The sequence below is a fragment of the Hipposideros armiger genome, unplaced genomic scaffold (genome assembly GCF_001890085.2).
Source record: "Hipposideros armiger isolate ML-2016 unplaced genomic scaffold, ASM189008v1 scaffold_132, whole genome shotgun sequence".
In the NCBI taxonomy this organism is placed as follows: Eukaryota; Metazoa; Chordata; class Mammalia; order Chiroptera; family Hipposideridae; genus Hipposideros; species Hipposideros armiger.
In genome coordinates, this window is record NW_017731482.1 from 3,075,019 (window position 1) to 3,101,284 (window position 26,266).

General features: G+C 38.6%; 1 protein-coding gene across 1 annotated transcript in view; it reads left to right on the forward strand.

The window, feature by feature from the left end:
- The window catches only part of UVRAG (UV radiation resistance associated), a 303,298-nt gene that overhangs the window by 203,317 nt on the left and 73,715 nt on the right, over window positions 1-26,266 (forward strand). The window contains exon 13 of the mRNA XM_019649399.1: window positions 21,088-21,166. Within this exon, the coding sequence (XP_019504944.1) occupies window positions 21,088-21,166 (79 nt within the window). The remainder of the gene's footprint in view (window positions 1-21,087; window positions 21,167-26,266) is intronic.

The window sequence follows — 26,266 nt, forward strand, 5'->3', positions numbered from 1 at the left end:
CATATTGCAAATCTCTTTTTCCCCATGCGCTGTTATCAGATGCTCTGCCCATAACCAAATAGGAGAGTTTGGGCCCATAGTGGCTAACTAAAAATATGCAAATAACAATGCTAGATCGGCAGCAAATAGAAGTATATTACATGGATTTAAAAATGCAGTGTTAACCTGAAACTAATAATAAAATAAAATTAAATTTTAAAAAAGAAAATGAAGGAAAAAAATGCAGTGTTAAAATCAAAATAGTGAGAAAACAGTAATGATCAGTAGGCAAGCAGGGATTGATGGAAGTTATTTAACATGAAGAAGGAGATCATAAACATTTGCAATCCTAGGAAGATTCACCAACAATTATATGAAAGTTTATGAGAAATTAGTTTGGCTAAAAATAAATAGGTTGCCAGAATGTTTTTTTTAGAGATTTGGTTTTTGTCTAGAAAACCATAGGAGAACCCCATCTTCCTGCTAGGATTCAATAAAGTATCCTTTTTATAAGTTAGTGAGAGTATAAACTTTAGCACATAAATAAAAAAAGAAAGAAGGGAAGAAAGGGAGGAAAGAAGGTATGAATCCAGACAATATAAAGACACTTTTGGTTCAGTAGTTACAAGAAACAGCTCAATCGAAAAATGGATATTATACGTCAGTCAGATTTCAGTCAGGAAAGCAGAGTCACTGTGAGTGTTACAGAATAAGGGGTTTGTTTTAGGAATGAGTTGTCACACAATTGTGGGAGAAACTCGAAAAGAGTCCGAAAGGGGGAGTTGGAGGATCAGGGAAAGTCACTAAGAGCCCTTCAGAAGCTCAGTGCAGGTGGACAACTCAGGCTGGGAAGTGGGAAGCAAGAACTAGCCAGCTGCCGAGTGGAACCCCAAAGGACAGCAGGTGGAGACGTCGATGGAAGACTGTTGCCACTGCACCTGGTAGGGGGCCTGGAGTCACTATTTGTCAGCAGGGCCTGCAGTTGGGAGCGAGAGCTGGATGCAGAACAGGAGCGCACAGACCAGATGGAATCTGCAGGCAGCCTCATGTCTGTCTCTCTTTGTGTCTACCCACCAGTCACGTCAGATTGCAATGGCTGCTGCTTCACTCTGTCTTCCAAATCACATGCAAGTTTATCTTTCATTCGCTTCTAGCCTAGATCCATACATGCAATGGTATTCAGGGAAGTAGTTCCAGCTTAGCCAAGCAAACACAGTAAAACCCACCACAGATATGAGTAGACCCTGTACTCTAAGAATATAAAAGATTAATAACAAAAATAGTAATCACTCAGAAAATGATAACTGCCCTTGCTTTGTTTCAGGTACTGTTGTAAATTATACACACACACACACACACACACACACACACACACACACACTCTGTTGTAAATTACACACACACACACATTATATTCATTAATTGTCACAAAAGCAGTATGAGATTAATGCTGTTAATTCCCTTATATTGATGTGTAAACTGAGTCACAGCTCTAGAAATTTACTTCCAAAGCTACACATTGTTCTCTAGGGTTAGCAGCAGCAGCATTTTGGCAGAATCTAGTAAAATGCGGACATACCAGAGAAACGTGCTCACAAGGCATATTAAGATGTTAAATGTATCGTTATTTGTATTAGTGAAATAATAGAAAAATATGGGAACAGTCTAAATCTTTGTCAGTGAGGGAGTGGAGAAATAAAATCTGGAATACCTGTAAGATGCAATACTAATTAGGAGTTCAAAGGAATGCATTAGATACTTGTATCAGCAAAAATAGCTCTCAAAAAGCAATACTGAGGAAAAAGTGAGTTGCTGAATGATATGCATGGTCCAAAGTATAAAAAGTGATATACACAGATGTTCACCAAATACGTAGAGCTAGTGGCCTGTGCGAGAGGCTATGGCAGATGCAGTTGGTTGTCTACCCACAGCCATTCTTGGCTTCCTTTTTATCAGCAGAGCTCCATTTTGTTAATTCTTCTTTCTCTTCATTTGCTGTATGGAAGGTGGGCCCCAGCCCCAGGGAATAAACTAGGGCTGGCTTTTCCAATCATGGTCATGCCATCCCACTCACCAGTGATTGGTTTAGGCATACACTGTGTCACGGTTCTGGCCAATTCTGCATTGTGCTTCTGGGAATGGTTTTATGCTCTGAGACAGACATGGCTGGGGTGCTAGTAATATTCTATTTCATGATCTGAGTGCTGGTTTCATGGGAGTATTAATTGTGTGAGAATTCAGTGGGTTTGCGCTTATCTGTATGTTATACTTTAATAATAAAAAGCACACGCGCGCGCGCACACACACACACACACACATATAATTTTATATCCATCACATAGGAGAAAAGTCTGTCATCTACTAGTATAGCAACCACTTTATGACCATGAATGAGCCTAAAACAGTTTTCTAAGGATGGGAGGGTGGAAAGATGGAAAACCTGGGCCCTGGATGAGGTCATTAAGCTCTGGAGTTAGCCAATCCTGGAACTAGTTTGTCTCTGGTCTTCTAATTTAAATCAGTTGATTCGGGTTTTCTGTCACTTGAGTTGAAAGCAGGGCAAAGGTAAGAAGGTAGTAGGGGTAGGAAACAATGGACGCTCACTTTATCTGTAATGTTTTATTTATTTTAACTAAAAAATGCAAAATAATATCAATTGTCAAAGTCTGGGTAGTGGCTATATAGTTATTTGCTCATTATTCTTTAATTTAAAAATAACTAAAACTAAAAAGAGGAAAGTGAGTGCCAGATGAGTTATATAAACATCATGAACAAAGATGTGGGAATGATTGCTGTAAGTTGAGGGACAACTGGGAAATATTCCTCAGCAAATGAATCAAGAATCAGTTTGTTTGTATCCATTTAATAATCACTGGGATTTCACCGTGATGTTCACTCTGGGGCTTATATTTGAAAGCACTGTGTTTTTTATTTGTAAAGAGCATCTTAATATAAATGGTACCTATCTTCATGTTCTTTAGTATAACTTCCTATATGTCTGTGTTAAAGTCTACATTTTAAATTAGATCACTCCAGCATTATATCCAAATTTGGTGGAAAACTTTTATAACCATTTTTACATGATTCAAAACATGTTTGTTCCCATCATTTATCTAAGTAAAATTCATAAAACAAATTATTCTTGCCTCTGGTGGAAGAGTGAGCAGCACCCTGACTCCGAAATTTTTATTATTCTTTCTTGGGACAGTAATCATTCTCAACCCTCCAGTTATGACATACGTGTGCATCTGGTTCTAGGATAAAAGTATAGACTTTGGTGTAAGACCTGAGTTAGCTGTCCTCCTTCTCACCCTAACCATGGGCAAGTCACTTTGCAAGTTTCAATTTTGGGAAATGGTATTAAATTCGAGTTTGTCCATATAATGGAAACCTCAAATTAACAATGACTTGCACATATAAAATTTTATTATTGCACATAAAAATCCAGGGATCAGTAATTCAATGGCTGTTCCATAAATGCTTCAGAAAATCCAGGCTCCTTCCAGCGCTCTGCTGCGCCATCCCTGGGGTGTGGCCCTCAGGGTACAGGATGGTTGTCATTCAACCAGCAGGACAGTGGGCCGTCTTGCCTCCCGTAAAGACTTCTACCTTCTCTAGCCTCCACAAGAGACTGAAATATGTTTCTTCTGTGTGGACTACTAAATTTTAGGGATTCTGTTAACCACAGAAAAAGAGAATGAGTGTTGGGTACCAATCAGCAGCCTCTGTCACAGGGTTGTTTTAAAATTTAAATGATACATGTAAAGCACAGCACAAGAGTCTGACACAGAAAAAAGCTAAAGAAGCTGCTATTTTAATCATAATTAATGAACTTCAGCCTTCTAACTGAACAAATGTACTTATCTTTTCTCCCCTACATGACACTAAAATAACAGTACAGGAATTGAAATTTAAAAAGCTTAAGTCCATAGTGACAAAAGGAATATGAGAAGCAACCTCAAGTGAAAAGAGATGGCAACAAAATTGTGAAAACTGGAAAACAGATGGAGGAGTGTCAACTGACTTAGCCAACTGGAAAAACGAAAATCTAAGAGCCTGCAAGGGGAAAAGCTAGGAAGCAAGCTGATGCATGCTGTAAAAATCTAGAAAAGCGCAGAATTGGAGGCTAGGCATCTTAGAGGATGAGGCAGGTATGGCGGGAAGTCTGTATTAGAAGTCAGTGTACCCTAATAAGCCCTCCCTCATGCAGCTACCTCATCTAGCAGAAGACTTGAAGTTTACTCTTAAGAGGTTGAACCAGACTAACCCTGGACACAGGGACAGCCGGCATAACTGAGGGCAGACGTGCCAGCCTAAAAGAGGAATTAAGTAAATGTCTACATAGTTAAGTACAAAATCAATAAGAGCATGGGAAATTTATTGATCCAAGAGAAAGTACAACAGCTTCCAGCCGTATCCCCCAGGAAACTGCCAACCCCAGCTGATCACCCCAGAGTAAAACTTACCATTTAACCAATCCTGTTCATGTAGTTTTCAGTTATACTTTTCATGCCTCACCTTTAAAAATGAATGGTCAGCCAAGGATCATCGGTTATTCAGGGAGACGTCTCACATAAAATACAGAAGCCAAAATAAATAATAAAAAAAGAAATGTGGAGAAAAGAAAGAATATAGGGATCAATCAAATGCAAAAATTAAAAACAAAAAACAAACTCATAATATCCTCCAACCGACAAGGGAAAATTACTACATCCAAGAACATAAACAAGATGGTATTAAAAGTGAGCATTCATTAAAAGACAAAGCTTGGTAATGAAAATGAGAAAATTTTTAAAATTGGACAAAAATTTGGAAGGTAAAGTTGAGGAAATCTAGGGGGGAAAAAAGCCAAAAGGCAGAGAAGAAAGTAGAGGCTTTCTTCAAATATCTGATGATTCAACATCCAGATAACAGTGAGTACAGAAAAAGAACAGGAAAAAGAGGGTAGGAAACCTAAGAAATAATATAAGAAAAACCCTAATAATTGGAAGACTTACTTTCAGATTGAAAGAGCCCAGTGAGTGCCTGGCACTGTGATACTTTGAAATGCTGGAGGTGAAGTGAAGATGCTGAAAGCATGCAGAGAAGGAAAAATACATACAAAGGAATAGCAATCATGATATCTGACTGGTCAAAGACAACACTGAAATCTAGAAAGCAATGGAACAATGCCCTCAAAATACTGTGGAAAAGTATTTCTATAACCTAGATTCATGTATCTGTCAAACTATCAAATACAGGGATAGAAAAAAATTTTTAGACATGAAAGTCCTTTAAAAAAAAATTACCTATGCACCTTTCCTAGGAAGCTCCTAGAAGATGTGCTTTATTAATCAAGGGAATTAAACCAAGGAAGAGGAAAACATTATTCAAGGAAAAGAAGGGATCCAACACAGCAGAGAAGCAAAGGGATCTCAGGATGATGGTAAAGGGAAATCGTAGGTCAGCTCTTTAGCTGACCTAGAGAGCAGGAGGACGAAGGACTCCAAGAAAGAGTGAAATCTGATTTATTTAACTGTATTGAGAGGGAATTTTCATTACTTTCAGGGAATGAACTAGTGAGAGGCACATCAATAAATTTAACAATCGAAGAAACTAGATGGTTATTAACTCCAGGAAAAACCAAGTTTAAAAGTAAGAAAACACACACACACACATATATTACATGGCTCAGCTCAAAATAATAATTACATAGTTATAATATTGTGATGGTGCATATTGATTTAATCAAAACTTGTGGTGTGGACCCTACTGAGAGAATGGGAGGGAGGGGCAAGCTGGATGTTTTGCGAAGAGATGGGGAAACAATGTGTAAGAGAGATAAATCCTCATCCTCCCCAGGAGGTTGTCAGTAGGTTATAGATTATTTTTAAAACCACTGAATCAAGAAACAGGAACCTAGAATATTAGTTAGATATATGTAGGGTAAATACCAAGGGGAAAAAATCAGCTTCAAGTGTTGAATAATTGACTCTGGGGCCTAGGAATTGAGGTAGACGGTATTAACTAATAAACACACAAACTAATGTTTTTACTATCAGGTTTGTAGCACAATTTGACTTTTTAAATTCATGCACATAGTATTTTGATAAAAATATTAATTTTAAGTGTGCTTTATGGATACAAACCTTTTTTATTTGTAAACCAACCTAATACAATTCAGTGAACATTTGTTCCATGCCTGTTATGGTAGATTATTATATAAGAGAGACATGTAAATATATGATTGTAAAACAAAGCCTCACATGATTACATACTTCCAAATGATGGATAATTACTGATAAATCTTACGGAAGCACCATCATTTCTGATCTGGGACTCAGGGAAGGCTTCAGAGTGGATAAAATATTTGCACTGAGCCTCAAAGGATGAGAGGAATTTGAATGGGAGATTGAATGCCAGCTGTAGCCAGTGTTGTCCCACCGTGACTGGAAATGTAAATGTGTGTCGGAAAGAAGTCTGGGAGAGCTGTGGGAGGCTGTGTTGACTTCTCTGCCTTTCCTAGACATTGCTATTAGTCATTTTTTCCTGAGGATTTACTCCTCCCTGCCCTGTGACCCAGACACTCTTAATTTTAATATTGACTTTACCATGCTGGGCTAGGTGGTTGTTCTCTCTGCTGGCACCCTGCCTCTTAAACTTTTGGTCTAATTTAGAGACGGATAAGGGAAGGGAAAAGAAAGTCTTGGTTTCACCTGGCCAAATGTAGATTCCTGAATGTAAAGATAGGCACTCTCTTTTCTGACCTCAGAGACAGACACGGCTGTTACTTTTTTTTTGTGGTCCTGCGATTAAACACTCATTTTTGCAATTTCAACATAATCTTTAGCACCCTTGGGAGTCATGTAGGATGCATCTAATTATTTGCAAAGAAATGTAATAATTTCATAAGTATAAAATAATTTATTCCTGTTATTTGTTGAAAGTGTTATTTGGAAGTAATTGGACAAGTAAGTGGCGTGTGTGTGTGTGTGTGTGTGTGTGTGTGTGTGTGTGTGTGTGTGTAACATCCTCCAAATTTAGGCTTTTGCGCCCTGGATTTGTTTTCCTTTATATTGTTGGGTCCAGAAGAGGAAAGGCTGGCTTAGAACTAAATAGCAGAGCTAAACCATATGTTTTATACCAAATTAGAAACAGGTGAAGGTTGTTAAAATCCAGCAAGAGCTTACAAAAGCTTTAGACTCAACTTTGTATTAAAGGCAGGTGGTTATATGTACAATAAAAAGCAGTCACCAGCACACCAGCTTATTGATACATATGTGATTGATCTTTTTGGATAAAAACAAAGAGGAGTTAATAAATCACTGCACGTAGCTATAAAGATGTTTGGGCTTGAAAGCCTGGCCTGTAAGAGCAAATGTGGACCCTGAAGGAAATTTATGAAGCATAGATCCTTTTAGCTTTACTTAACAGCTAACATCTGACTGACCCAGGGGGACCATGGAAATTTATTGCCGGGCCATTCAAATATTTAAGCTGTTGTGTGATGTAGAACAGGTAAAGATTAGGCCAATAACAAATATGGGGCTATAAAATAAAATGAGATTTCGATGACTTGTAAGTACTTGTCAGAGGTCAGCTCCAAATGACTGGTCAGAAATGGGAAAAACTTGTTGATAATTAGAACAGATTGATTATGACAACTAAGATGTTAGCATTGCTTTCTGCCGGATCAGTGAGCCTTGGAGGTTCCTCCTCCTGTGAAATCCACACGCAAACACAATAACTCTAGGGACCTCTAAATTGTCTTTCTGTGCTCTGAAATTGGGTGAAATGATGAGGTGAGGCGATTCCTTTTGCAGTTTCATACTTGAAATATATCTTCCTCATATATATTCTGAATATGTGGAATTCCTAGATAGCACATTCATTCTAAAAAAGCTGACTTTGTTAACTTACCTATGTGATTTTGAGCTTTGACCTCTAGAAAGCAGGTAGAAGTTTTTAGGCTTTCTGATAGATGATCTAAAACTAATCTTTAAGACTTGTGCAGTTAACAGATTTATGCACATAGTTCTTTAAAAATCAATTTAGTAAAATTAAGTGGATATTTCAAAAACTTGTGGATTTATTTCCAAATCTTTTATCCACTTTTCTTTATATAAATCCCCAAAGTAATAAATGTATATAATATTGTTACTAGGACTTTAGAAGTTACATTTTGGACTTTAATGAGGTCTAGAGTTATTGGTGTCAACAATCTCTGCCTTTTCGACTTGGTGCTAAACCCAAAATGTTGTCAGATAAAAGCTACATTTGGTGATTTTCAAGGGGCCAGCTTATCAAAATCAGCTGATAAATTTGGTAATAATTTGGTTCATGAACATGTGATTTGTAGGATGAAGAAATCCCACAAATTTTTACAGAACTCTTAAGCAAAGTTTACAAAATGGAATTATTACTGGAGTGGGGGAACCATGGTGTAGAACTCAGCATAGGATTTGGAGTCAAACAGAAGTGAGGTGGATTCTTGCTCCACCACTCTGTCTATAGTCCCTGCTTTCTCCATTCCTCAAATAAATACGTTCTAGACATTGTGCTGTAGGAACTGGGATACAGTGTGAATAAAATAAGATTTAGGCTCACAGTTTTCATTCTTGTGGAAGATGCTACAAAGGCATAAATAAGCAATTGCAATACAGTGTAAAGGTACTGTGTTTGTGAGTGTGCAGGGCTGGGTGAGAACACGTGAGAGAGGAATAACTAATCCAGACTCAGGGCAGCGGTCAGGTGGAGGCTAGTGGGATTGGTGGTCGGAGCTGAGTGTTAGGAAAGATGGTGTCACCGGGGCACCTCCACAATAGTGCCTATAGGACAGTTGCGTCTATCGTGTGGATAATGTGTGCTAAGTGCAATACCTAATGCGTAATAGATAATAAATACAATACAAGCCAGCATCAGTCGTGTTTTGGCAATGCTCACTGGCTCTTCTTTACTCTCCTGCGAGTGGGCGCTACCTCCTATTAATCCACAGCAAACACCATTCTGTAACTTGAAATTTCCTCCCCTCAAAGAATTGCTGTCTTTTGAGCAAAACTCAAAGCACTTTTTAAAAATAAGAGTTGGATGTCTAGGTTTATTAAAGTTAAGAAAGAATGATGAAAATGTTTCTGAATCTTAAAATTGATTTATTTTTAATTCACAGGACTATCTGTCACTTAAGTATTTTTTTGATATTTAATTACTTTTAAAGTTACTCTTTAATTTATTCATTTATTTGCAGATGTTTGTGAATATCTACTGTGGATAAGACTGAGCTTAACACTTATGTCCTCAAGGAGCTTATGTTCTAATAGAGGAAATAAAAACATTTGAATAAATGACTAAAATATAGGGTAAAAAGCACCAGGTGCTTTGTGATTTCAGGAGGCAGCAAAATGAATAAAATACGGCATCTCTCCATGTGGCACTCACAAAAAGGTGTAGAAAAGGTGAGGTGAGCTATCAGAGGCAATAAGGCATAGTGATAATAATAACTGAATGCTTATTATGTTCTTCTAATTGTGCTGGGTCTTAGATTTTTTGTTGAATTCTCACAGCAATCCTGAAAGGTTGGTATTATTAAACCCATTTTAGAGGAACCCATTTGGAAACAGAAGTTCAAAGTAGTACACCCAAGTTCACACTGCAATTAAGCAGCAAAGCTGAGATCTGAGCCGATGCCTCTCTGACCTCAAAGCCTTAATTTACTACACCCCACCCCCCTTCTACTTTTCTCTTCCTCTCCCTCCAGAAATTGGTATTATAATTACATAAAGAATTTTGATATAAAGGACTGGGCACCTATGCTGTTCCCAGCACTGATAAGGAAGGAAGTGCTTTATAGAGAATATACCATTAGGTAGACTGATATATTTAAGCAAATACATATTTTATGCACACATTGTGAAGTTGTCTTTAGAAATCTAAAATGGTGAATGGTTTTTCTTCCAAATTCACATTCCAGATGGAAACGTCTTCTGGCATTACCAAAAATGGTGGGTTTATGCACCTTGCATGTGTAATTGTAGGTTGGTTTAAAGGAAAAAAAAAACTGTACAGGTTTTTGTGGGAAACAGGTGCCGTTAAACCCGGGCAAATGCAGGATGGCTGTTAATGTTGTGGAATGTGATTTTGATTTACTTGGCAGAATTTTTATTTTACAAAATTGACTATTAAAAAAGACATGGTTTCCATCCTTTGATTTTGCTCTGTTCACTGCAGTTTGCCTGTAGACTATTTTTCAACAGTTACCAAAAGGGTGTGGAAAAACTGGAAGGTTTCTACAAGGAAATTGATATTGAATTCTTTAACAATTTCCACAACTCTGCAACTTACCAAGTTAAAAAAAAAGGGGGGATTATTTTTAACCTCCTTACTGAAATTATTTGGAATTCTATTTCCCTGAAATTCCATTCTCTTTTTAGTACAGTTCTCTCTAAAGAACTATATTTAATACTGGCAAAAAGAGTAACCTGATGTAAACCTTTTCATGATAAGATTTCTCCTTTAAAAACTTGTGTTGGCATCTTATTACCTGTCATATCACATCTAATCTCTTTTGACTGGCCTATATGATCTATTATATATTCTTTCTCTCTTCTTTCCTGAAAGGAGGAGAGAGGAAATCACCCTGCTTCTTATCCTCCTATAAGGACTTCTTCACCGTCTGCCCAGGAATTAATTCCACATTGTTATTTTTTTGTTTGCTGTTTCTCTTCTGATCTATTATCTCTCTGCTGTCTTCCCTCCTAGATCTTTCCTCTATGCTCTCTGAAACCCCTCTTCCATGATTATAACATACACGTCCTCAACCTCTTTATGTATAACTATGTATACAACTATGACAAACAAGGAATACACAACTGTAGTTTACAACTAAGTAAACTTATTTAGTTTACAACTCAGAGGGCTCACCTAAAAGTATCACTTACCCTGGAGCCTTCTCAAGGGGAGACTGTTTCTTGTCCCATATCTCTGTATCTAAAGCAGGTAATATCCTCTGTGTTTCCCAATGTCAATTCCAGATCATTTCTCAGTGGTATGTACCTAGTGTTCGTGATACTTGGAGTGGATCATTTTTGTTGTTGTTGTTCTTTTGTTTCTTTTTTTTTATTAAGAGCGGATCATTTTTAACACCTCTTTCTCTGTATGATAAAATTACTTTCAGTAATAGTCATGAAATGAAACAAATAATAATAATAGCCAAAACAGAAAAGCAGAAAATTTTCTTCTATCCAAAAAAATAAAAAAAAATTAAAAAAATATATATATATGCTTTTTTTACTGATTACAATTTCTGTGTGCTCATCAGAAGTGAACAATTTGAAAGGTTTGTATTTCACTGTACCTGGTTCAAGGATGATTGCAAATATTTTTATATCTGAATAATGTAATCTAAAAAAGTCTACACCAGAAAAGAAGATAACTCGAAAAAAAAAACTGCATGTTGCTATTGTTGTTTATTTTAATCTGCTGTTTAAACACGGGAGTGTGCAGCACCAGACAGTTTGGAGACATAAACTGTGCCCAGAGCAAGCTTGGAGACTCCAAACCATTCAGAACTTAGTACAAAAAGTGTGTAGCTTAATCCACTTTGTTGGGGTGACTGTGTTACTGGGAGTTCTGCGAATTAGCTTCCATGTAGATAAAATGTTTATTAGAGTATGCGTATGAAAACATCCCAATTTGAAGCTTACATATATATTGAAATTAAACAGTCAACTGCAGCAATTGTTCAGAACTCAGACCAGCAAAAGATTTTTTGTTCTGGGAGAAATATTTTATCACTGGCATTATTTAGATTTGTTGGCTCACAGTGATAATAAAAAACAGGCCAATTTTTAATCCATTTTATTATTTTAAAAGTCTCTACAGATAATGCACCCCCCTTATAGACTGACTCTGTCATCCTGATCTTGGCAGGCCACTGTCTTTACTCTTCTACCCTAGTAGCTTCACACCGATAGGTTCTCTCTGTAAATATACTAAACACCCTTATCCCATCATTCTTACCCGTAACCCACTTATCTACTGGAAAAAAACAAATAGCTGGAAAGATTGGTAGCACTGTAAATTCATATTTGTCTATTTCAGTTGGACTGATACATCAAAGTAGCTGTTTCTCCTGCCACATAACTATCTCAAGCTTTCTCTCCTTTTTTCCCCATCCCCAGTTTTCCCTTTCATTCTTGATAAATCAGCTCATTTCTGACTTTACAGAGAAAATAGACAATACCAGATGGGATACTTGAAACTTCCACCAAAACACCTTAAAACTATTTATAATCATCTTCTTCATCCTCAGAATGCCTTCCACTCCGTTTATCCTGGCCCAGCCCTCCAGCGATTAGCTGGTGCTCCGAAAATGCATCTGTATTATCAATAAACTCTCCTGTATCTTCAGACTCTTCTCAGAAAACAATCTTTCTCTCTGTTCAAAGCCTTACTATTAACGCATAAGTGAATGATTCATCCAACACCCTGGCCTCTCATTTTCTTGATCTTTGTCACCGATGACCTTTTCCATTCTATCATTTTTATTTACTCCCATCATTACACTCTGAATCATGTCATCGTTTCAGTCCACATCAAAAATCTAATTCAGGCATCTTGCTCTCTGATGACTACCTCCTCTCCTTCAGCTTGTTTGTTCAGCCCCTTGTTCATCGCTCCTCTTGGTGACTTTCAGACCCTGGCCCTTTTATCCAGTTTAGATTTTATGGCCCAATATTTTCATAACCCCTTTGTCTTGCCAACTGTGGCTTTTTGTCATCCCCCAGCCCTGCTGTTCCTTTTCTCTGTACGTGCTGCACCCATGTAGATGAATTACCATTTCTGGGCTCTCAGTAGTGCTCAGCAGTTCTATGACATTTCTTTGTTCAAGTTGTTTTACCGCTTGATCAACTCTCCATCCAGTTGGGCAAAACAAAACATTGTGTTATCCATGACCCCTCCCTCTCCATCACCCTTCACTTCCAACCCATAATCAAATCTTATGATTCTATCTTCTAAAAGCCTTCCAAATTAGTCTCCTTTTTCCTGTTTCTAATACCCATCACCTTAGTTTAAGCCACCATAATCTCTTACCTAGATTACTGTAACAATCTGGTCTCACCTCCAGACCATTCTCCACTGTAATCAGCATAATTTTTTCAAGATGCAAATCTATGATTGTCAGGAAAGTTCAAAGAGAAAGGGTTAATTTAAGAAGGAAGGTATCAAATGCAAACCTGAGCATTGTTTCAAGTCCATTTTCTCTTGGGAAATAAATCCAACTATGATCTGACGTGCTTTCAAGGGCCCTGCGTATTCCTTCCTGTCAACTTCATCTCTCGTCACAGCCCCCCTCAGTCCAGCTGCACTGTTCTTCCTTCGATTCCTTGAAGCAGCGTGCCTCCTCCTGCCCTGGGGCCTTCACATATGCTGCTTTCTCTAATGGGAACATTTCTTCCCTTTAGCTCCTGCCCATCTATGAGAACTCAGCCAAAGTGTCACTTTCTCTCAGAAGTCTTCCCTGAGTCTTTCAGTCTTTTGTCTACCTCTTTTCTGGAATGGTATTCCTTTCCTTCAGAGTACTTAACTGATAAATTATATATGTGTGAGTGGGATTATATGAGCATTGTCTGTCTGCTCCACTGGACTCGCAGCTCCATGATCTGTGTTTACCCTCCCTTCTATCACTACCACCTAGCACTATACCTGACATGTAGTGTGAGTTCAGTGAACATTTGTTGAATGAATAAACTGTATCCACGGTGATCATTTTCTTTCATCCTTCCTGTTATCACGGGAGAGTTAGCCCCCTGCCATCTAAGGCAAACCCTTCTCCTGTGCTCTCACCTGTAGGACGGAGAGCGTGTCCCCGCTCACCTTCCCGGGACAGTCTTTCTGCTCTGCGTCCCGTGTCCCTCCAGTCACTAAGCTCCCCTCACTCTGTGCCAAGCTTCTCATCCTCTCCATTTCCTCATTTCCAGTCACTCCTGAACTCGTACCCGTCTTCCTTCATCTCCCACGACTTCATTTAAACTCATGTTTGCCATATTACCAAAGCTACCTACCAATGAACTCACGTAATTACATCCAATAGACATGTTTTCATGTCTGTTTTGCTTGACCTGTCAGCAACATTTGACTACTGATGATAGCTTCCTTCTTAAATTAACACTTTCTCTGAGCTACTCTGGTGAGACACTTGTTTTTTCTCAGAGATTTCTGACCAGTCCTTTCCTGGCTCCTTTTCATTTCCCCATCCCATGTTGAGATTCTCAAAGCTCTGAAACGGCCCTCTTCTCTGATTTCTTTAGGCCATCTCATTCATACCTATGGCTTCAGTTTCTATCTAAATTTTTATATTCCTTTGTGATATTTTCACCCCAAATTTCTCTCCTAACTTTACATGTAATTAAATTATACACCTGCTGCTCCTCCAGTGTTCCCTATCTCAGTTCATAGACACCATCTGCCCAGTTACTCAATCGAGAAACCAAAGGTCATCTGTGACGCCTCCCTTTTTACCACTGTCAGAGCCAATCCACTTCAAAGTCCTCTCAGTCCTACCTACAACTTATAGCTCAAATCTATTCATATGTTTCCCTCTTCACTACCAGAACCCTAATCGAAACCATTCCCATTCTGGCCTGGACCATTGAAACAACCTCCGAACCAGGCCTTGCTCCCCTTTATTTACTACACTGTAGCAAGAGTGATCTTGAAGAAATAGAAACCCTAATCCTGGCACTCCCATGCTTAGAAAATCTTTAGTTATCCTCCCATTGTCCTTCAGGATGTGGTCTAGATTGAAGTCTTATGTGTACAGGACCCTGCACGTCTGGTCCCTGCTGACCTCTACAGCCTAATCCTTTAGTACTGAGAGCACTGAGCCCTCCTACTGTGTCCCTCACCCAGCCCCTAGCTGTCTATTCTAATGTCACCTGTACTTTTATCAAAGTTAAGATGACAACACCATTCTGCCAGTTGCTTAGGCCAAAAACTTTGAAGTTAACCCTTGATGCCTCTGCCTCTCACACTTCATCTGAAATCTGTCAACAAACCATGTTGGCTCTATCTTCAGTATAAGAATTCAGCCACTCCACAGCTACCGTCCTGGTTTAAACCACCCTCTTTTCTTGCCTGGATTTTTGGAGTAGCCTCTCCATGTTTTCTTTCTTATTCCCCTGCAATTTACGCTCAGAGTAGCCCACGTCTCTCCTCTTTTCAGAACCCTCCAGAGCTTTCCCTGTCATTGAGAGTAAATGCCAGAGTCTACTGGAACCTACAAGACCCTGCACAATCTGGGCCAGTTCTTGCTGACTTCATCGCCTCTCCCTTTTCCCTGACTCTGCCCGGCCGTTTCCCATCTTGTATGCCTGTGGCCTGCCGTATGGTTTCAATGTGTTATTATCAACTTGCAATGAGTTACATAGCTTTAGTGATCTACAACTCACCAGGAAAATGTGAGAGGTTTTTCTTTCTTCTTTAGACATGACAGACTGAAACATAGTCTCTTTTATTCAGGAAAGAGAGATGGGCATTTCCAAGAAGTGAGCAAAGGCAGAGAGAGACGAACCTGGTATGTTCATGAGACTGTGAGGAAACCACTTGAGCATAATAAAGTTGCAGATAAATTAGGCAGACAGTTCAGATCAGGTAGGCCTTGAAAACTAGGCCGAGAAGTTAAAATTTAAGACAGTGACTAATTAGGAAGCAGGGCTGAGAAGTGACATGATGAAAACAAGCTTTAAATAATAACACTGGCTTCTCATGAGTAGAGGACAGGAATGCTGCTCAACATCCTACAGTGCATACAACAACAAAGAGTTTTCCAGAGTGGCAATGGGAATGGAGAGATAAGGCCATTTCTCAGGAAAAATAGCTTGTTGACTTGGTGAATCACTCAGTGTGTTTGGAAAAGACAAAGGAGGTGGGTAAAAATGGAACGTCACTCTAAGCTGAGGAACTGATAAAAGTGGTGGCAGAAAACTCATCTGGACAGGAAAAGAATGTTGAGCTTGAAGTCAAGTCATGGCCTCAGAACATAATGACTATGTGTTGTCACATTTTCTACAAACACTGTGGACAGAAGTGATCTTAGTATGCACAATAAAATTTTGAATTAACTATGGCCATATTCTCCTCCCCTGTTGAGTGAGCCCTCAAAGAACCAGACCTTGATGTGGGGCTTTGAAGGTGAAAGCAAGAAACTGTCACCAGTTCGTAGTCATTTGTAAAAATGTCTAAGTTGGGGAAGAGAAGGTAGCACTTTTAATAATTGTACTTTTTTATTTTATTTATTTATTTATTTATTTATTCATTCATTCATTCATTTTTTAAGATTTTATTGGGGAATTGGGGAGAGGAACAGTGTTGGGGAATTGGGGAAGGGGAACATTGTGTTTTTCTAGGACCCATCAGCTCCAAGTCAAGTTGTTGTCCTTCAATCTTAGTTGTAGTGGGTGCAAGCTCAGCTCCAAGTCCAGTTGCCACTTTCAATCTAGTTGCAGGGGTGGGAGGGCAGGGAGGAGACGGGCGGCGGCCACAGCCCACCATCCCATGCGGGAGTTGAACCGGCAGCCTTGTTGTTAGGAGCACATGCTCTCACCAGCCAAGCCATCCTGCCAATGGCAGCTCAGTGGCAGCTCAGCTGAGACGCAGCTCACTGGCCCATGTGGGAATCAAACCGGTGACCCTGTTGCTCAGAGCCCGCACTCTAACCAACTGAGCCATTTGGCCGGTCCCAATAATTGCACCTTTTTAAAGTAAGAATGATCCAAGATTAGTTTCTTTTATACTTTTTTTCCAAATGGAGTGAGACATATTTTTCATATACACACGTGCACAAACACACACGCAAAATAATTGGAATATATACAGAGGGTGCCCAAAAAATGTATACACATTTTAAGGAAAAAAAACTGTATTAAAATTACACTGATGGTAACCACTTTGAGCACCTCTTGTAATTGCAGAAGCCAAATGCAACTTGTATTCATCTTTTGTTATCGGTATATATTATTATAATTTTAATGCAGTTTTTTCCTTTCTTAAATGTGTATACATTTTTGGGCACCCTCCGTATATACATATGTCAACACACACACACACACACACACACACACACACACCTGAAAAAATTTAATGTAAAATTTGTTCTACTTTGATACCATGTATATGGAACCTCCTTTTCTCGCGTTCCATTTACCAGCACTTCAGTAGGCCTATTTTGCAGCCTAAGCTGATGCCTGTCATGATGACCCTGTGGCATTATAATCTTGTACTGTTTTCTTGGTTCCTGAAGGAAAGACAAAGTTATATTCAGCATACGTGGTTTCGCATATTCAGAATTATAGAATCTTGGAAGTGGAGAAAATACTAGGCCTCATCTACTCCAGTGGGTCACTGAGTGTTTGACTCCACCGTGTTAGTTTCTAAGGCTGCAGTAACAATTTACCACAGACTTGGTGGTTTAAAAGAGCAGCCGTTGATTCTCTCATAGTTCTGGAGGCCAGAAGTCCGAAATCAGGGTGTTAGCAGGGCCATGCCCTCCAAAGGCACAAGCGGGGAATCTTGCCTCGCTCTTCCCAGCTTCTGTGACCCCAGGCGTCCCTTAGCTGGTGGCTGTGTAACTAATCTCTGCCTCCATCTTCGCATGACCTCCTTTCTCTGTGTCCCCCTCCTCTGTGTGTCCCATACAAGGATACTTACTTCCTATAGAGCCCACCCCAATAATCAAGGATGATCTCATCTTAAGATCCTTAATTGCAGACCCTTTTTGCACATAAGGTCGCATTCACAGGTTCCGAGGATTAGGGTATGGATGTATCTTTTGGGGGCCACCATTCAGTCCATTAAACCCCCTGGAAGCACATCCATTATTTATTATCCAGCTTCTAATTGGCTGCCTCTACCCAAGATCTTTTGGATTTTGAATAACTGTGTTGAAATCAATTTTCTTGTAACTTTTACCATTACCTTTGGTTCTCCCTATTTCAAAGCACGAAAACAAAACCAACTCTTTTTCTCTCTGAAAGTCCTATACTTGCTGTCCCTGAGACTTCTGTCCTCCGGGCTAAACAACTCAGACTCCTTCTGTCATTTCTCTCAAAACCGTGGCTCCTGTTCTTCTAATCACCCTGGTTGTTCTTCTTTAGAGGACTCGGAGGCAATAGAAGGGATACTGAGTTTGTAATTGAAGACCTAATACAGGGGTCATCTCTTGTCCACTAAGCAGGTGACCAAGGCAAGTCATTTTCTTTTAAATAACAAAAACACTGGACCACTCTACTTCACTGCTTTATATATAGTCAAATGAGATTATTAAAAAACCTATACAAAACATAACCTACAAGAAAGATTCCAATTATTTATTTGTATGCTTATAAAAAAAAACATGAACTCCCAGATTGAACATCGATCCCTCAGTATAGTAGGACCCAGTACAAAGTAGTTGGCACTAGTACGGTCCTTGGTTATCTGCTCTGTTTCTTTTAGCAACTGTATTTTTTTTTTTAAGCTGAGCCATCCTGCCACCTGTTGACAGCTCAGCGGCTGCTCAGCTCAGGCCAGGAATCGAACTGCTGTTGCTCAGAGCTCAAACTCTTGAGCGAGTTCTTAACCAACTGAGCCACTAGGCCTGCCCTGCTCTGTTTCTTTTAATACAGCCTGGGATCACACTAGGTTTTTGGCAGTCTTGTCATAATTCTTTATTCATAGTGAAACTCTGTACTAAAGAGCTCCAAATATTCACCTTCAAATAATCTGTTTATTGCTTTGTAATTCATTGATTTATACCAGGTAGAATCTGTGAATTTTTCAAATAATTTGGAAATATAACTTAATTTGAAAATGATTTTAATATTGGTCATTCTAATTGCCTTCCTATAAGAGTTTAATAATAGGAAGTGTATAGTTCTTCTTCCAGTTATCTAATGTAAGACTCCTCTTTAATGCATCCTATTTGTGATGCTAAGGACATTTTTCTGGTTGTGCTTGAATGACCACATTCCTATCTAAACCTTGTACAGTTTGCTAATGTGATTCTCTGTTTATATTGAATTAAGATGCCTTTGATTTCTAGCTTATGTCCTGATAACAGGTTTTACCCTTTAAAATACATTTCATTTTTCTAGATTGCTTAATAGATCTAGAAATCCATGTACTTTTGCAAAGTAAGATGTGTAGTAGTTATAAGCTATTATACTGTTCAACTTGAAGTGACCCCATAAGAATTTCAAAGCAATTTAAGATGTGAACTCTGTCCTAATATTTGACTTGTCTTAAAATTGCCCTGTAGGCCTCTTTGGCTCTAATCACTCTTTAGATTTGTTTTAATGATACATACATACCTTGTAGTTCTTTTTTTTGTTTTCCCTTTATTTTTTTAAATTTAATTTAGTTTTATTATTAGTTTAAGGTGTATAAAACAACGGTATGATTAGACATTTACATCCCTCACAGAGTGATAACCCCACCAAGTCTACTATCTTGTGGTTCTTTCTGTAAAGAAGTCCCAATAAAGTAATAAAGTCAATGTTGTGATATCCATTTTGCAGGAATTGAGAGCTTGTTTTTCAATGCATGCTTATTTCAATTTACCCTTACAACATTTGAAACAGTTTCTGTATTTATAACTTGGAAATGGAGAAATTTGTGGGTTTAGAGAGCTGTGCAGGTTGTCTACATGTGATGGTTTATAGAATAACAACTACACCTTACAGAGCTTTAGAACTCTAGCAGATTCCTTCCAAAGTACTCCTGTGTTGTTTTGTCTTTCCAATTAGGCAGTTTCTTTGCAAGCTGCCCCATACAAATTTGAATGATTCCCAGACACTCTGTGAAAGCCTGGTATTGCAATTTGCTTATCCTGAATTTGCTTTGCTGTCATTTTTATGCATCTCAATTTAGAGCCAAACCTCATGTCCTAGTTTATTTTTCACCACTTCAGTTAAATACAAAGCTATATCTACTTGATGGGTGTGTGAAGCATTAAGTGTTCCTTTTGTAGAGAACAAAACCAGTTTATCACCTCACTCACTCCTCGTTGCCTGTTAATTTACAGCACAACAGATTTACATGTTGGATACTGTGTAATCAACAACTTTCGAGTGTTTAATATAAAACTTTTAAATTCTGTTTCCTTCTATTTTCCCTACAAAACAATATCCTCCAGGATTTATAGGATATGTATTTTCCTTAGGCAATTAAAATTTAAGAATATCCAGTAATTGTCACCTGTCACTCATTTCAGTAAGATCGTTTTATTCTTGAGAATAATTGCATATTGCAAAACTAAGGAAGGTGCAGTTTTCCTCTTGACCCTAAGTTGTGATTGATCTGTTTGTAGAGAAATCTGTTTCAGAGGATAAAATGTATGCTTGGTCTTGAGAATCAGGGGAAAGTGTGGCTAAAATATAGGCATACTGTGACCTTCTTCATTTGCAGGATTATGAAAAAGGGAAATAATAAGGGAAACTTATTACCTAAAATAATTTATTATCTTTATCAGGATCCATGGATCTCAGGCCTTTATTACTTCAGTGAGTCAGGTTAAAATGGAAAATCGTATAAGAGCTCTGCGGCATGAATATATTGCCTTAGAGACATAACATTCAAATAACCACCCCTACAAATGAATTTTTTATGCATTTTCATGCATATTGGCATTGTTGATTTGACTGGTCACCTTAAAAGAAACAGAAATCTTATATATGGTTTTCACGTCTGATTTTTTTCCTTCATCTTCCTCTCCCATTTGTTTACTAGAAGTTGAGATGTTGGGTCCAAGGTTTTAGAGGGAAAAACTTTCTAGGATCTTAATCTTAGGGTGGTATAGTTATAATACATAAATATTAATATGAAACATAATGGCCTCAACTCCTTGGGGTTAGTGGGTCGCTTTCTTATATATTAGTCCCTTGTTGTATGACCTAATTCAATTTTTTATTTAAAACAAAGCAGCTATTCTGATTAACTAATGTGATATATTATGATAATAGATTGCAATGACTATAACTATTTTAGTCTAAGTCTTCAGACATTTATGCTGTATCCAAGAAACTTCCACCTTTGTCAACAATTTGGAGGCTATTTTACTCAAGTTTTGGATAACTAATCCTGCTTTACCTTTTTTAGGTTTCCATTATACCCAAAAGGAGGGGAGAAGTTGCAATTTGACTATGGTGTCTATCTTCTGAACAAAAATATAGCACAGGTAAGTAACTCATTCTTCACTCCTCTCCTATTTCCTGTATACACCCTGCTTCCTCAGAGTGCTAACCCTCTTTCTTTATAAATACAAGTTGTGATCAAATAATACAGTAAATGTTTAAACAAAAAAAATTTTATTATAGTAAAAGATACATTGCCATTAACCCCCCCACACAAAATACTCCCACTAACTTCAAACACACTTATCCCATCGTTCTTGCCACTTTCTGAAGCAGTTCTGAAAGTCCTCTTTTGTGTCTTTAGTTGCGCTGTCGTGGCTGACTCGATGTTCTGAATCATTATGTCTTTGGGGAAGAGCCAGAAATCGCACAAAATCGCATGGTGCCAGATCCGGTCAATAAGGTGGATGAGGACACACCATAATGTTTTTATTTGACACAAATTGCCATATACCAGAAGCAATGTGTGACACGGAGCATTTTCATGATGGAGGATGATTTACAGCCCACTTTAAAACACACCTTTTCTCAGGAAGCATTTGAGATCTTGCTTCCAGGCAATTGTCATCAGTTTTGGCTCAAATAAACTGTTATAAAAATTCTCAAAGGGCCGGCCGAGTGGCTCAGTTGGTTAAGAGCTCACTCAAGAGTTTGAGCTCTGAGCAACAGCGGTTCGAGTCCCGGCCCAAGCTGAGCAGCCGCTGAGCTGCCAACAGGTGGCAGGATGGCTCAGCTAAAAAAATAAATACATAAATAAATAAAAATAAAAATTCTCTACAGGTTTGGACGCTGCTTACATTCACACCATTTTAAAAGGCCATTGTATATATTGTTAAAAAGAAAACCACAGGACCCAAATGGAGTCACTTGTGCTAAAGTTCATGATACCAAACCTAAATTTAATACTTGACCAAATCGCTGTTTGAACCTCTCCAGAAACATAATCTTAATCAACTGGTCTGGAATTTTCTGATCAACACCAATAAAGGAACCTGTCATGTGGGCCCTCTCCATCACCTCCCATAAAAAGAAGAGGCAATCTGAGTGATGAAAACCCTTGTCATTCCCTTCTCCCAAAAAGAAGATGTCCTGGTTTGAGAATAATCGTTTCTTTTCTTTTGCTAATAACTCCCCTTCCACACCCTTCTTCTTATAAAAAAAGTTCCATTTTGTATACCCCCTTGAAGCGCCCATCTACTTGCCAGATGGGATGCTGCCTGATTCATGAATCTCTTTATAAAGCCAATTAGATCTTCAAAAAAAAAAACAACTTTTCTCGACCCTAGCTCACACCCAACTAACCACAGAGCAAGCTGAAACTTGTCACACACTGTTACTAAGGTTTGTCAGGCTGCTTCCTGTATTGAAGATCCCTGCCTTTCTGTTGGATGGTGCTTGGAGGCAGTATTCACTGTATTGTTTGATCACAATGGAAAGGCTCCATGTCACACATCGCTTCTGGTATATGGCAATTTATGTCAAATAAAAACATTAGGGTGTGTCCTCATTCACCTTATTCATTGGATCTGGTACCATGCAGCTTCTGGCTCTTTCTCAAAGTCAAAATAACAATGAAAGGTAAACAGTTTGAATCGATTCAAGACATCGAGGCAGCCACGACAGCATAACTGAGGACAATCACAAAAGATGACTTCCAGAACTGCTTCAGAAAGTGGCGAGAAAAATGGGATAAGTGTGTTTGAAGCAAGGGGGAGTATTTTGAGGGAAATTAATAGCAATGAGTCTGTTACTGTAATAAATATTTTTTTATGTAAACGTTCACCTTATCTTTTGATCACACCTCAGAGTTGATTGTTTTATTTAGCCAGTTACAGTGTTAATGCAAAGGTTTCTGGGGGGAGTCAAGGAATCTAGTCTTATTCTGTGCCATTATAAATACTACAGAGAAACAGTGGGGACAAACTGGAATCCTCCTGCTAACCTCAGAAGCCCTTTACTGAGTTGTTACTTGCTAATAGACTGTACTTGAATGTGGGCTTTAAAACCTCTTGCCTCTGCAGCTTGACCCGTGATAGCATTCTTCCCATACAGCTTTCTTCTCTTAGACCATGTGTAAGGACTGGTTTTGCACTGGAAATTGTTTATGGAGTAAAAGTTTAGTGGCTTTGGCAAGTCCTACATAGTCTCCTCACTTTATTATCTAGGGCCGAAAAGAAAAGACCAGGTACATGGTCCTTCTAACCCATCCTGGATTTTTGTGGCTCTCAACATCACATCAGTTAGTATCTCATTTAAATAACATTTTCCCACTTGCCCCAGAAAGACTAACAGATGCTCGCCTGGTTTTGCATTTTCCTGAAAGAAATATGCAGCATTTCTTTAACATTCTTGGCTCTACTTGAAGAGGTAGATTTTCTATAAATTTTCTAGTTGTAAAGGAAGATCAGCTCCAGTGCTTTTTTATTTGGACATCCTTTCAGTTGGAATAGCACATGGATGAGTATGTAGGGTTTGGCTGTTATTTAAAGACATTATTAGCCGTATCCTCAGACCTTTCCCTTTTATAGAAGCAATAAGGTTCGTATTTCTTCTGCTTATATGAGCTCAAGTTGCCTTTTATCCATATGAATCTAAAGATTCGCTGAACAATTCTCTTATTCATTCCAGATAGATCTAGAATTATTCCTCCAGATGGTGTCATCTTTGCCTTTCTTCCCCTCATCCAACTACAGTTTAATGTTTTACTTTTTAATTTGGTTTTTATTAAGATTCTTATCCTTTTCTATTATTGGATCAGATTTCAGGTTTGTAGTCTCCAGTTAATCATTCGCTTTGTAACCTCACACTCATTGCCCTCTCCGTCTTGCTTTTATTGTTACTGCCACTCAGCTCATGTTCTTCACTCCAGGCAAGCAGCCTTGCTCACAGTCTGGCCCGCGACTCACTTTCCATGTGCCATTCTTCCCACAACTGAAGCTTTCCCTCCTGCCATGTTTAGCAGGAAAGGATCCCAGTCTAAGAAACAGGGCTTTAGTTTTAAGGCTGCCTACCTCACACTGTTGATTGCAGTTGTCATACTATCGGAAAGGTGGCGCTTTGACAGAACTGGTCAAGAAGTGACCAGACGAAGAGTGCATTAAGGGAGAAGAGGTCTAAGTAAATTAGAGAGCACCTCCACGTGAAGTCAGCCAAGGTGGGAAAGACCACATGGATACTAGAGTCCAGAGTCAGGATGCCCTGACAGTAAGGTTGGCCTCATTTAGTGGAACTAAGTTCTGCTCTGAGTTCAGAGGGTCTTCTCCCCATACCCTATTTTCTTTTTCCTGCTGTAAGCACTTAGGCCCTGGGTCAGAAATCTGCTGGAAGATGCCAAGTGAAAATTACTTTTGATTAAGGCTAGGACCGAAATGCCTGAATTTCCTCATGAATCCCAATTTCAAACACACACATGCATGCACATGCACGTGTACACACACACACACACACACACTTCTTTCTTCTTAGGGCCCAGTAGGAATGCCAAAGGATGGTATAAAGAGGTGCTAAAAATAGCCCTCCTTGCTTTGAAAATAGGACAAAGATGGAGGCTGACTATGTGCAGTGAAAAATTGGGGGAAATCAGCCCTCCACGTCAGACTCTTAGCTCAGATATTTGTTTGCTCTTCACTTCGGAGTTCTTCCCAAGTAGCCTCTGACTTTATTCTTAACTGAACTAAGGCCACAAGTATGCTGAAATATTGTACTTTTATTCCTCTGTTTAAAAAATGGATTACTTCTAGTAATTTTGTATCCTCTGCAACTTTATACTCTTTGAAAATGAGAGATTACACTTGGTTTGTATGTAAGATCAATAGGCTAACCACTCTAAATCCAGAGGGAGCAAGTATCTTGCTCTCTAGTGCTTTTTTCATAACCGTGTGGCAGTTTTAAAGGGAGAGGACAAAAAACTTCTTATGAACAGACTTTCTTAGGTTTCAGAGTTCATTCAGGAAACCCATTCTGAGCATTTAGAAAGAAACTTTTAGCAAATTTGTGACCTTTAACCTTTCTTTGCTTCAACTCTGTTCCATCTCTTACTGTTCCTTGGGGATGTTTCATTTTGTTTCTGGCCTCACTACCATCACTTGATTATATTTTGATATATAACAAATCAAAGAATCATTAATTATCATGGCTCCTAACCAGGGTGTATATCAATAAGATATTTCTAACTTTTGAAGGTTTATTTTTCTATACATTCATACCAATACATGTTGTCAAAGGGGAGTTTGTGTTCTCAGCTAGTTTCATTTGTACCCCATCTCTAGAGATGTGAACAAATCATACTATTAAAATGGCCCCACCTCAGTAATTTATAAGCCACGTTAGTGGAGGTGGATGAAAGCATTGGCATGTGTTAAAGTGCCAGAGAAAAAGTAGTGAAGTCATTTAATACTGCATCCATAACTTGGTTGAGGATTTGAATAGTCAATAGGACCTTTCATCACAACCAGAAGTAGTAGTAAAATCACTTTTTTGGTAGAGGAAATGACAGAATTTAGTAATATTTGTTACTTCAGTATTTGGGATCCGTCCAGCCCAAGTTTTGAAAGCACAAGCTCAGAAAGACAGGCCTTCAAGTAGAAATCCTCAGGTGTTGTTTGAAGAGCTGAGAGGATTAGTAAGGCCTGCCTGCCCTCTTCCTGTCATTGCTGTCTAAAGGTGTGTGTGTGTGTGTGTGTGTGTGTGTGTGTGTGTGTGTGTGTGTGTGTGTGTGCTGGCTTGGTATTGAAAGTAAATAAAGCAAAATGCCTTGTTTTTAGCACCATTTACTACTATTTTTCAAGTGTCAGTCCCTTTGTCTGGAAATAGCATTCTTTGTTGGTCAGTATATAACACCAAAGGCATGGGCCTGGCAAAATTAAGGTACAGTGTAATTAACATTGATTTGAAAAACCATATCCTGCCATAATTGTCAGTAAGTTTATATTAGAATTTGTGGGTAGCACAATAGTTTCTTTTAGGTCCCAGTGTGTAAAAAGTAGTAAATCAAAAATTACGATATTTTTACCTTACATTTATGGCGAGCTTTATAGTTTGTAACATACAAACATATATGTTCATGTGACCCTCATCATCACTCTGCAAAGTGAAAGAGCAGTTGATACTAAATGAACTTGAAGACATTATGGCTTTTGACATCC